General features: G+C 42.9%; 1 protein-coding gene across 6 annotated transcripts in view; it reads left to right on the top strand.

Moving 5' to 3' along the window:
* Nucleotides 1-13,461, top strand: part of LTBP1 (latent transforming growth factor beta binding protein 1) — a 333,716-nt gene that overhangs the window by 152,618 nt on the left and 167,637 nt on the right. For all 6 annotated transcript variants that reach the window (XM_019549709.1, XM_019549708.1, XM_019549707.1 and 3 more), the window contains one exon: nucleotides 9,467-9,569. In XM_019549709.1, coding sequence (XP_019405254.1) covers nucleotides 9,467-9,569 — 103 coding nt within the window. The remainder of the gene's footprint in view (nucleotides 1-9,466; nucleotides 9,570-13,461) is intronic.

Here is a 13,461-nt window from a genome sequence, read left to right as displayed (position 1 = left end):
GAGAGAGAGAGAGAGAGAGAGAGAGAGAGAGAGAGAGAGTGTTTGTATAGTGCTCTGAACATTGTGGCAAAAGGGAAAACTGGAAAGCACCTCTGGAAACAAGTTTCATAGCTTTGTATTATAATTTCTAAAGACTTTTGTGTGAAGAAAGAGGATATATTTTTGCGTGCTCTTGTTTTCTCCAAATCGGTTCATTCATCCCCACTGCCTTTATTTCATTCAGAATGGAACTCCAATTCATTATTTTTTCTGGGAGATATAATATTCTCTTTTGAGTAACTGCCCACATGTGCATTTGCGCTATGCGTGCATGCACCTTAAGCATGCAGTTTACGTCTTTTTGCATCATCATTATAAGGGTACACCATTGCCCTGTCCCTCTTCCCACTTCACACTAAGGGAATTAAGCATGGCTGCGCACAGAGCCATCCCTAGGGTACGACAAATCGGGGCAACCACTCTGGACCCTGTGCTTTGGTGGGGGCCCCCTGGAGCCAGGCAGAGTGGCTGCAGCTGGTGGTTCAGCCCCGCACCGCGGAAGAAGCACGGAGATGCTCCCACTGTTGCAGGGGTACCATGGCTCCTTTCAGAGTTAAGGCCCCCCCCCCAGTGTCACCTCTGGATGGAAACTTCCTTGATATCCCTTAATTGCCTTGATAAGAGGCAGAACACTCTTGTCATACTTTGTGCCTATGATTCACAAATCTATTATAATTTCTTCTTCTACTTAAAGAGTGAGAGAGAGAAAATATATATTTTTAGCAGCTGTCACCTTTTGCTGGGATTCATATACCTGTGGGCGTTCCACCCTGACTTCAGATTTTACTGTGCCATGCAGTGCTGTTACCTTTGAGGTTGACATCCCCTCTCTGGCTGTCTTCTACACCACCTCCCCTTTGGGGAGAGAGAAAGGAGCCTTTTTTCTACAGTCCCGTCCTGAAGGGGCCAAAGCCCTGCCAACCCCCCACAGGGCCTAGAGCCCCCTCCCCCCCACGTGGCCCCAGACCTCCTGTATGGCCCACAGCTCACCCACAGCAGCAGCAGCCATCAGGGCACCTGGGGCCTCCTGGCACAGTCCCCCCCCCCATGCCGCGCAGCTTGGCCCTGGCCACCTGGCACCTGGTGCTGCCTCTGCACATCATGTGGGTGTGGCCTGGCTCTGCTCGGTGTGGTGCCATGTGGGGTCTTGCACCTTTGGGCAGCACCAGGCCACTCAGGCTGTCACCTGGGGCCCCGTACCACTCATGGGGACTGCCTGTTGCACTGAGCTGGGTCCTGCATATGTGGAACCAGCCTGGCCTGATGGCACGTGGGACTGTGCACACAAGATCCAACCCAGTGTGACAGGAGGTCCACACGTGGGGCCCTGGGTGACAGTCTGAGTGGCCCAGAGTTATCTGGAGGCTCACAGTGCCGCACTGCACCAGAGTGGGCCCGTGTGATATGGCACAAGCAATACCAAGTACCAGGCTGGGGCCAAGCCACGTTGCCTTATGCTGTGCAGCGGGGGCTGTGCCACGAGACCCCGAGTGCACCACCTGTGGGCCATAATGGGAGGCTTTGGTTGTGCAGGGGGCATGTGAGCCTGTGGGGGGCAAGCAGGGGACCCATCCCTCCTGAGCTGGCCCCCCCCCATGGTCCCCCACACCCTCACAGCCCTTTCCCCCCCACCCCCTGTTACCAGGAACGGAGCCTAGGCCCAGGTCCCTGCAGCCTGCACCACTGTTTACCCTGCATGGGCAGGCAGCATGCTTCAGCACCAGGGCAAGGGGCAGCCATAGAGATGCTCTGTCTGACTACCAGAGCATCTCCTTGGAGGACCCAAGCCTCCGGTTGCCACAGGGCATGGTCCAGGACCCACATTTTTCCTGTGTTTTATTTTGATACTTGGATATCCGTGTATCAAATTTTGAGTCCCCCTGCAAATACGCAGCGCGGGGAATGTTTTTTTGTTCTCAGAGTGCCTCTTGCCACATCTCACACAGCTTTGAGATGCAGCAAGAGGTATGTGCAGGCTCGTCTGGACGCACCCAAGGAGTTTAGAACTTTTATTCACTTTGCTTTATTTCAACAACAAGCAAGCAAGCAAGATTTATGTTTATTTTATTTAACCCTTCTCCTCCTCCATTTTTAATTTTAATTCTTATAAAAATATTTCTATTATGACAGAATATCTTGTTATTTCCCAGAATACTTTTATAGTGTTAGTGGTGGACCCAGTAAAGTTTGTACTGCTACTCTGAGACCTATTCATTCTGTATGTGATTACTTTGCATTTAAATTGTTATGGGACATTTTGATGTTAATGGAATATGAATTCACACAAGTGCCTATTATATGTCAAGATTTATGTAAAGAAAATTAAGCCTTGTCAGTTTTTCTGAAATAGCAGTTAGCTTCTGTTTGGAGCTACTTCTGTAATTTTCTGTAATCACTGGCATTTAAGAAAATACGTCCTAGTTATAATGCGCTTGTTTACAAATTAGAGCATTCCCAAATTTCATTAAATTTCTTTCCATATAAATGTAAATGTAGAAGAATTATTACCAAAAGCAAGCCAACAAATAACACCCTGATATCTAAGAAGCAAGATGAAGTTAGAGAAGCTTCCTGCTACAGATTTGACTAAACCAGGGCAATTTTTATATGTCATATAATCTGTTCTATATGTTATAATCTGTTCTTTTTTTGCAAAATTTTTTGCTGGATTTTTTAAATTTGGTCTGGTTTGAAAAACATTTGTAACTTAATCAAAATGTCATATTTAAAAAGAAGTGTGTAGTTAAAACTTAAGCATGGCCCAACACTATCATTTTTTAAGTTACCTGTTAAGTAACGTATAGAACGACTGGTTTTGCTTGCAAGTAATAAAGGCCTGAGCTGCCTCAGACACACTTCTGTCCCTAATATACTGGAAGGGGCAATAGTATTCTTCTATTGCTGGTTTTGCCACTGAACTGCTGAATGACTTCGGGCATAGCACTTCATTTCTCTGTATCTCAGTTCCCCCATCTGTAAAGATAATTGTCCTCTTCCCATTGTAAAGTGCTTTAAATCTCCTAATGAAAAATGCTATATGAGAGCAAGGCTTTAGTTAGTATTCTCATGCCATACTGCTCTATTTGAGAACAGCAAGGATGCCTGAGCTTGGAGCTCTGCCTGCATTTTTAGGTAAAATGTGAGATACTCTTAACAATATATTTGAACATTATATTTAAAAAATACATGAGGAAGCACCTAAAGCTTACCTGAGATGCCTCTGTTTAATAAATGTATTCATTAATATAAATAAATAATACAAGTGAAAAAAAAACCTTGCGAAGCCCTCCATTGGGAATTTTAAGTTATTATGTCTTTCAGTGTGACCACCATCCTCTCAAATATTTTGTTAATTATTATGTGAATCATGATTATGTCTGAAGAACATAAGGTTTACTTGATAAATATCCTTTATTTTAGTAAATTTAATAAATAATTATTTTAAAGTTTTTCAGTAATGATTTTCTATAAATGCACATATTTAATATTGGAGTGGCCCCCCTCTTTTTAGCATTGGTCTTGCTCGGTGTGTATTGGCAGAGTGTAGCATGAACAGAAAAGTTCATAGTTGTGGGAAGAGTTCAGAAATTGGCAAGTTTCAGAGGATATAACTAATCCAGATACAATATTTTATGTAAATAATATATGATATGCTCATTTTATATATATCCAGGATTAACCTGGGAGCATAGCAATTGGAGTATGCCATTTTGTTAGACATCACGTTTATCTGTGTATTAAAGAATATAAGATCCATAAATGGAAACTTATTCATTTTATTTTTTTTATAAATATGGTATATTATAATTTGTCATATTCTTAAAAAAGGAAAGTAAAATCAGATGTTTTACACTATAGCACTGTTTTTATGAAACACTTTTAAAGCTTTTTTTTTCTTCTTCAGAGTAGTCTTAAAAATACCATCTCATAAAATAAAATAGTTGTCTGGAATTCCTTGAAGCTCATGGTTTGGCTTCAGGAGATTTTATACAAATAAACTGTCAGAAGTCAGTGTATATCCATTTACAGGGTTTAATGCTCCATCCACAATAGCTTCTTTGCAAAATCAATACCCTAAAATATCAACGGATTAAAGATATATCAGATACCAAAAGACCATCAAACACCGTTTTAATTACTTGAATAAGAGAAAGCTGGATAATTTTTACTCGCCTGTAAGGAATGTTCTGTTTAAGCCAAAACAAATTCTTTACAAGTTCTTTTAGAAAGTCTGGAAGTATTTAAGAGTTTCTCTCCTCTCCTTTTGAGACAATGGCTGTTACTGAGCCAGTATTATTGGACAGCATTTGTAACAACCTGTCATTTGGATGTTCAGTAGGCTAATTAAATATGCTGGTAATTATATCATCAATGTGGTTTGGTAAAATTGAGGCCTATTACTCTGTTTGCAGTTCAAATAGAATAAAAGATGTAATCCAATGACTGCCTGCTGAACAGCTTATAAAAATTTCAACAGAGTATCCTTTCACTTTTGAGTTTTGCTATTGTGGAATGTTAAATGTAGTCTTTGAGCTGAATCCTGAAGCCATTAGTTACTAGTCAGGCAAAGCACTGATTGATTTCAGTCATGGTTAATCATATAGGGTTCCCTTATTAACGGCTATCTTGTGGTTTTTCAATAGAAGTATGGAGCTGCAGCAGGATCATGCAGCAATGGAAGTCCAGGGCAACATTCTGGTGACTCAGACAAATTCTTTGTGATTGGTCTGGGACTGATTGCCAGACTGGGATCTCTACCAGAGAGAACTGGATGAATTCCTCCCTGTAATGGTCCATCTGAAATGGAGAAAGAAGAGTAGGTATAGAGGACATGTCCTTGCCTAGTCCCTTTTGAGGAGGTTAGCACCAGTGGTAGCCCCCAGTGTGCTGCTTCTTCTTTTTTTTTTTTTTTTGCATATGAACAATAAAAGAACTGGGATTGTGGCTGCAGGCTGCAGAAGGGAACAGGCAATGAGACTTGGATGGCTCCCATGCACCAGAGCCAAGTCAGCCGCAACTGAAACCTAATGGTGGGAATGCTCTCTGCATCCTTCTCTTATGTAAAATATAAGCAATGTGAAAATTAGAAATGTACAGATATTAAAAATGATTTGTCTTAAAGGACATTAGAAGTCAATACTTGGTGATTGTTCACAGTAAGGCCTGGTTACTTAGTTCAAGTGTAAACTTAAGTGGCTGAGTTGCACTGAATGATGTGGCATCTCTAAATTGCTATGGATTTTTCTAGGATGGTCACCTACTTGTCATTTGTCTCATAAAGTAGAATAGAGAAGGGTGGCAGAAAGGTGAGGCTGTTAAGGAAGATGTAGCTTGAATTCACATTTCTGAGCCCTGCAGAAATGTAGCTTCTACTCTGTGGGGTTTAGCATCTGTGAAAGGGAGAAACATTTTAAGAAAGTGCAGCTGGCTGGAAAATAGGTTAAACAGGGACATTAATGCTGGAAGGATTGGAAATACTCTGTTGGAAGTAGCAGAGAAACCAAAGCTCATTAGGCATGCAAGAACAGACTTCATTTCTGCCTGATTTAGAAGTTCTACATGCCAGCCATCTTCTGCACAGCTAAGGAACAACATAGCAGCAGTTCTGGTGACCATTTATACAGAGCTGTAGACCTTTGTGTGGCAAGTACCTTCCCTTATTGTCCAGTTCCTAAGGTGAGCTGGACTGTAAGCACATTTTCCCCAATAATTCAAAGTTTCAGTGTACCATAAGTGTAGTGGGATCAACAACTTTAATTGTTGCCAGTATTTACTGACAGGGCTGCAAACCTTGATTGCCAGATGACTCAGAATTTGGAATCCTTATGCTTGCTTATGGTTTTTATATGGAAATTTGAAACAGATATGACCACAGAGATCATGGTTTTCAGTGTAGTACAAATGCTACAGCACCACACCTAAACTCAGAGAGGGCTTTGGTCCATCATCATTATCTCCATTAAATGTTATGTTTTAAATATACTACTGTTAAATGACACATTTCATATTCCAAAAATAAAAATAGAGCAATTAAACCGTGCTTCTGGAGCCTCTTCTCTGTACATTCATGCTGATTAAGATGTGCTCTTGGTGCGTGCCACCTTGTGAAGAAGGTGTGCCCCCTGGGTATTACGTAAGTGCCCGTGCTGGCTCAGATGCTCAGGGTCTGAGATCATGAGGGCAGGAGCAGCGTCAGCCACCTCAGTTCCTTTCACTGAATTGCAAAGACCAAATAATAATAGAAGTGAGGCAAAAGTGAAGGGGCAGGGAGTAGGGGAAGCATATGAGTGCAGATATGCATAGACAACACTGACAAAGAACTCTAGAGAAGAACTCTGTTCCTCCTTGGAGTCCAGCGAGCAATTCTAGGAAAGCAGGCTGAGCAGTTCTGGTTAAAAAGAAAAACAGTCCGTCTAAACATAATGTCCAGTTGAGATACCAGGTTGAAAGGGCAGCTTTATATAAAGCTGTGAATACAACACTTTCTAAATATTTTGGGCTATTACCTTGAAGGAAACATTATGGGTCCTGACAGACATGTAGCTTTCCACTCTAACTCACAGCTCTTCGAAAGAAGCACCATGAGTTACCTCTGTCTCCTAGGCCCAACAGACATTCGCTGTTGGGTCCCAGGGGTTGGATCAAGCTGCAGGTTAGAGCAGCTTCAAGTCTGCAGTTGTTCTCCCCTAGCCCTGCCCCTTCCTCCTCCCTTCCCCCTCTCCCCAGCTGCAGTGCTGTCTTCAGAATGGGAGGGGGAAGGGGAGTAGAGGGAGCTTGATTTGGGGTTTGCCCAGCCAGCACTGGAAAGTGGGATGGGTGGCTTGGAGCCTGCCCCTCCCCCCCAACCTTGAAGGGGCTCCAAAGTCCAGAGAGAATTCCCTCCCTTCCCTTCTCTTCTTCCCATTCTGAAGACCATGCCAGGAGCAGGGCTGTGCTTCCAGCATGGGCTGACACAAGTTAATGAAAGCACTCTGCTTTGGAGTGTCTTCAGCTGAATCCTCTGTGAAGAAAACCCCCTCTCTCTTCCCATCACTTGGGTCATTCCAGGTGGACCCCTCTCTTTCTCTCTTGCTTTATTTTTGGTTCAGGCTGGTCAACCAGGTAACTTGGCTGGATAAATTCCTGAGGGGAGCAGGGAATTCTGTCTTCCTTGTGATGGGCATTTTGGAAAGCAACAAGCAACATGCCTCCCAGCCTGGATGATTCTCTGCAAGTGAAGACTTGGGAATTAGCCAGAAGTTAGGATTTATGTTTAGGCCAGACTCATTTTAAAAGGATTATCATTTCCAAGAAGCACTTCCAGTCCGCTTCCGGGTCCACTGGGGAGTGGGCTGGGGGACCCCCCCCCCACATCCCCCTGGCTCAGCAATCAACTATGGGGAGACCCTGCGCTCCCTGGCAGATCTGGAAGTGGACCAAAACTACTTCTGGTCCACTTCCAGGTTCGCTGCCAAGTACGTGGAGGGCCCTCCCCACACTCCTGTGGGACACTCCGTGTGCCCCAACATTCCAGCGTTCACAAGCTGTCAGATTGTCATAGGATCAGTATCTTTTAAAGCACCCTGCAGCCATGCACTTCTGTAAGAGCATGGCTGTAGAATTCTTCAGAAAGTCAGTTGCGTGACAAGATGTCACTTGTGTCAGCACCTTATGAATACTGTCTAAATGGTGTGAGCTGTAAGATTTGCGATTTGAGGTACTGAGTAACAGGATTCAGTATATAATTTCATCTGCTTAGAGACAGTTTTGTTTTACTTAGGCACTTTGGAGTTATGGCATGTCTTTATTGATGATGCATATGTGAAATCTAGCAAGTTTTCTGAAAGCCTTTACCCTATTTAAAACATAATGCTAAACCTACTATACCAGGATTGCCTGAGGCTGTCAGGAAAAAGACTTGCGGTTAAATCCTGGCCCTACTGAATACAGTAGAATTTTTGTCTGATTCCTGTCTCTTAACTGATATGTCTCTCGTCCAGTGGCAGATGAAATCTTATTTCAGAGTGCAATAGATACACAGACTAGGAGCATAGTCTTTAAAAAACATAAGAACTTCCTATTCCTGTTTAGACTAACAGATTCTGAAAGCACTGAGATGAGAAAAATCTCCATTTTTCTAATCTGGACATTTTCAAGTAGCTTCACAATTCTTAATTTTTAGATTTTTACCTTGATATTGAAGTTTTACCCATTCTGACTTGCAGAGATGCGTCTTTCTTGAAAAGGATGTGTCCTCCTATAATTCTTTGGGTAATTGGTTGCTTGAGAATGCTGGACACAGGTCTCAATGGCCTGAGAGAACCTCTTCCAATCTTACATTCCTATGTTCAAGTGCAGGTAGTTTCTGTAGCAGTTATTTTAGTTCTTGGACAACATTTTCAAAAGCACCAAAGTGACTTACTAGGCAAATTTCCATTTTTAAGTAGTAACATATAAAGTATATCCATACTGCAGACTGCAGTTCAGTGTAGCGATACTTGAGCTTTCTGTAAAAAAGAGCGAGATTGGGAACCAGAAGCAGTCTAGTCACAGCAGCAAAGAGCTCTAAGTGGGCTAATTTATTCTATTTTTCAGCAAGTTTAGTTAGTTTGTGCAGGATTCCACAGGCACATCTTTTAATGCTGAGGAACCTAAGACTCAAGCTGATAAAATTCAGGTTTGTAGGCATGTAAGAGCCAAAACCATTTTCAAACCTAGGACTTGGATTTTTAAGGTACAGAGAGCACATCTTCATGGCAGAATTAACTTGGATAAATAAGATGCAAGCCTCAGCACCTTGGTTAATCTGCTCAGGTGTAATCAGTTATGTTACTGAGCCATACCGAAATACCGTGGTCTCATTAGTACAGCACTCACCCCTCAATGCTTCCTTGATCTATGGTCTCTGTGTGCCCCATAGTCCCCTGTGTATCTAACTGAGCTGCTCTAGGTTTTAGAGTCATTAGTACTTTAAAAATAAAATAGGAAAAAACGTAAAAGGAATTACTACTATATATTTGTTTATTTTTTAAAAGAAAAATCCAAATGGTGTTTGAGATCATTTATCTGCCTTTGGAAAAGTGTAGGGACAGACTTTTAAGAGGAAGAATTGAAGGAGTTCATGCTAATGAAGAGTTTCTAATGTGGAAATATACTTACTGATTTCAATGGCATATTATTCTCTTTTGCTTTTTTAGTCCAGGAGTTGAAGGGAAAAATTACAAAGGCAAAATTTGTTAAAGCTGAACCTGTTCTCCTGTGTGCAGAAGGCCAGCCTAAAGTTGATGCATTATTTAAGTTCCACTGAGGTCTCCAGTGAGTCTTCAGTGGCCCCCTGCACAGGCAACAGATTACCCCAAGATGATTACAAGATACAGCTGTATTCCTCTTCTGAGTATGTTGCAATAACACTAATCTGAGTATTCTTTTTTTATTATTATTATTCCAGTGTGGCAAAGCCCTCCCTGGTCTTTCAAAGCAAGAAGACTGCTGTGGAACTGTGGGTACTTCCTGGGGCTTTAATAAATGTCACAAATGTCCCAAGAAGCCATGTAAGTATGATTTCAATGTTGTTTTTTGAATCACTTTCCTTTTCTGTTCTCTAAATGCCATTTTTAAAAGAAAAAATAACATTATATTCTACAAGAGCTATATCATCTGACATAAGAAAGGTGACAAAACTTGGTACCCTTTTGTGACCTTCAAAGGCTAGCAAAGTAAATGTTTTTATTTTTCTCCCCTTAGAAAACTAGTGCTACATTGCTGCATTTTCTCAATGTAAGGGAGCTAATGACATTAAATCATCTTGCTTCCTCCAGCTGGATTTATTTTGAATGTTCACACAGAAACATTAAATTATAGAGGCGCCGGTTCCCTCTTGTAGAGAATGCAGTCACCTCTTGAGACCTTAAATGAACTTTTGAAATTTAAAGCCAAAACTTTCTAGGCTCTAAGCTGTCAGTTATATTGAAATACTTTTTTACAATTAGGCTTCCAAGAAGATTTACCCAACACTTTGGCCTCATCTCCACAGGAAGCGGACTGCACAGTTCTTGCGTACCCAAGTACTAAATGACTGTTCAGTAACTGGTGTTACTGCACGGTAGCATCCCTGCACGGCTTCCTGGTGGTGCTGACTGCACAGTAGCTCATTACTACTGCACAGTAGCATCGTGTCGCAGTTCATGTAGACATCACCTTTGACTAGTAGTTGACAAAATAATCAAAGATAGCTATTTAGTGATTTGCATGGAAGGTAAACTTAATCTGTTGGATCAGTTTTAATAATACTAAATAACTATTCTTATTTATTAATAACAATAATGAAAACATCTCCCTCTTACAGAATGTTTTACTTGAGTAGATCACAAAGCTCTTTACAAAGGAGGCAATTATCATCAAGGATCCTGATTTTCTCTGCTTAAAAATTGCAAATTCTCTGATACAAACCCCAAAATCTGCAATTAAAATGAAATTCTGCTACATACATACATATGTACACACACACACATATATATGTATGTATGTATACGTATGTATCAATTGAACACAAAGTTTTATTGATATACGTACATTTTTCAAGCAATTCTGAAGCTTACGAGTGTCTCAATTACTATAATAAAATAAATTCTAAATACTTATGTGTTTTGGTATTTGATCTGGGGTTTTTTATCATGGAAAATCAGAGCTCCCCCTAAACCCTTTGCTCACCAGGATGCTGGTCCAGGCCCCTCACTCCCAAGCTACAGCCCCAAAGCCCTGCAGGTACCCCTCACCACCCACAGCCCTCCAGCCCTGCAGGTGACTGTTGCCTCCCACCCACAGCCCCCTGCTCCCCACCCTGCTGGAGGGGGCCCCCAGCTGCCAGGGATATGAGGCCAGGTACCTGGGTCCACACCCTCCTGCCCCCTGCAGCAGTGCTCAAGCCCAGGCTGCCACATATGGGAGGAAGTGGCTGCTGTGGTCTGAGTGGGGAGCAGAGCATGGAGCACAGCTCCTCCTCCCCTGCAGGCGGCACAGCTAGACCAGAGCCCACGTGGGGGGTGGATGCAGGCTACCCACTGCAGACTTGGGCTCCCTGCTCTGCTGCCCTCCCTCCAGGGGCCTCTGTGGCCCAGTGAGTAGAACCCAGCATGGCAGGGCAGAGTGGGGCCAGGCGGGGAAGCTCGTTGCCACTGCTGGGAACATGCACATGGAGCCCCCTTCCTGACTGCCCTCCTCCTGCTCCCCCCAGCCTCTTTCAGGCTGGAACTTTGCCAGCCTGCAGAGACCTCTTTGCAAAAGTGGAAAAGCCACATGTTTCTCCATTAAAATGAGAAATCCCTGTTTTTCTCAGTTAAAAGGGAAAATTCACTTTTTTTTCTGTTTTCTCGTGAGAAACGGAAAACCCGGATCCCTGATTATCTTTATACCCATTTCATATATGAGACGAGTCAGGCACACAGAGATGGTGCAACTTTCACAAAGTCACCCAGCAGACTAATGGCAATGCAGGGAATTAAACATACTTCTATTTCAGCACTTTGTAGTTTTGCCTACAAATCTTTGTCTCCAAGTCTAGTAATGTGTTCTATGTAAAATTCTCAAACAAAAGAAGCTTTAGATCATAGTATCGCTGACCTTTCCTGGGTCAGTATTACATGTGTTCTGATGGGCCAGTGTTGCCAGGGGTTCCAGATTCTCAGGAGTATTAATACTGCACTGATTTTTATTGAGTTAGTCTGGCCCATTGTTTTATGCGTAGGGCATTTTGTGTTTCAGAGCACCTTAGTTTAAAGACTAGTAAGGTACTTTTTGCATCTTTATGCAGTAAGAGACTTAGGCAGAGCATAACTGGCCAGTACTACACTATACACATCAGTTTTTAGTAGCAAGAAAGGAGGTAATATCTCCCGTAGTGACAGCAAACCTCCAGTCACTGTTCTGCACTGTGCTTCCAGAGCTGCTGCAGAGAAATGTCAAGGTGCAAGGGAGAGAGGGCAATGAGGGGGTTCAGTGCCCCCTTGTTTATGAGGGGATCCTTTTATGCAATGCCCAGGGCTCATTTCTGCTCACCCACCCATAGTTATACTACTAGACTTAGGCACACTGGGCCTCTTTGCATGTGTTCTAGATGTGGGGGACACTTAAATTAGAGTGGCTCCAAGGGCTTCTCTAAAGCGCATTCAGTCTCTTGTGTATTCAGCATCCCGCACGTCAAAATGGTGGTGGGGACTCTATAAGTAAAGTTTGTTTGACAAGCTTTAGTTAAAGCACCCCCGCCACCATTTTGAAGCATGGAGACACTGAACACACAAGATGTGGAGGCTGTTGGAGCATGCTAATGAGCATGCTCCAGCAGACTCAATTAATTGAGGCTGCTCTGACGTCCTGTAATTACAGTGCATTGGAGCAGCATCCCCACACATCTACAGGCACCCATTAAAACTAAGTGCTGCAGGGTCTAAATTTTTAAGCCCAACTCCCATAGCAGAATTCAGAGCTACCTGCACTTCTTGTATGATACAAGAGGAGCTTTAGATGCCTCAGAGTGGAATCTAGAACAGCCGGTTTGCTGAGTAGGTAATCATCTAAATGAATCTCTGCGTGCAGGTGCCTGGAGAGAGCCAGTAGGAAGTATTGAGGAAGGGGCTGTGTTTTAAATCCTGTTTCCCAAAGGCATCTCCATCCACTTCAGAGCCATAGCCCAGAATGCTTTCTTGAAGGTAGGCACGGAAACCCTTTCTCCAAGAACTGATGGGTCACTCTTGTAAGTGTCAGTGATATTGGAACTACATTTCCTGAATGGTGTGTGTTCCTCCCTTAGGCCAAGGAGGAGCTTCAAGTCACATCTCCCTAACTGCTCTGCAAATGCTGTACGTACTAAAATATTAGATAAAGGTGAGAGCAGCATCTCACTTGCTCCTTTAGCTTAAAAAAGAATCTGCAGGTGCCACTATCTTTTTTTGGAGTTTGATCCTATATTTGTGTATTAGGTGTGGTGCAGTTAGGCTGGAACTTAATTGGAGGGATGCACGGCTTCTGAATCACAGTCCTCCTTCTCAGTGGTTGAAAAGAATAGGCATAACCATTTAGTATGTAGAAATTTACCGTTGAAAACTGAGCTAATGACACATGAGCATATTTGTAAAAACAGACTAATTGATATAGTGTTATAGTTTCATGGTTTGTAGGGTCAGAAGGGACCTGAGCAGATCATTAAGTCCAACCCCCTGCCATAGCAGGAAAGAGTACTGGGATCAAATGACCCTGGCAAGGTGTTCATCTAGCTTCCTCTTAAAGACCCCCAGGGTAGGAGCCAGCACCACTTCTCTTGGAAGTTGGTTCCAGATCCTAGCCACCCTGACCATGAAGTAGTGCCTCCTGATGTCTAGCCTAAATCTACCCTCTGCCAGCTTGTGACCGTTATTCCTGGTCACTCCTGGCAGTGCTCGGGGGAACAGG

This window comes from Crocodylus porosus, unplaced genomic scaffold (genome assembly GCF_001723895.1).
Source record: "Crocodylus porosus isolate Cpor-Errol unplaced genomic scaffold, CroPor_comp1, whole genome shotgun sequence".
Classification (NCBI taxonomy): domain Eukaryota; kingdom Metazoa; phylum Chordata; order Crocodylia; family Crocodylidae; genus Crocodylus; species Crocodylus porosus.
Note: the sequence above shows the minus strand (reverse complement) of the source record. Positions and strands in the feature narration are given on the sequence as shown.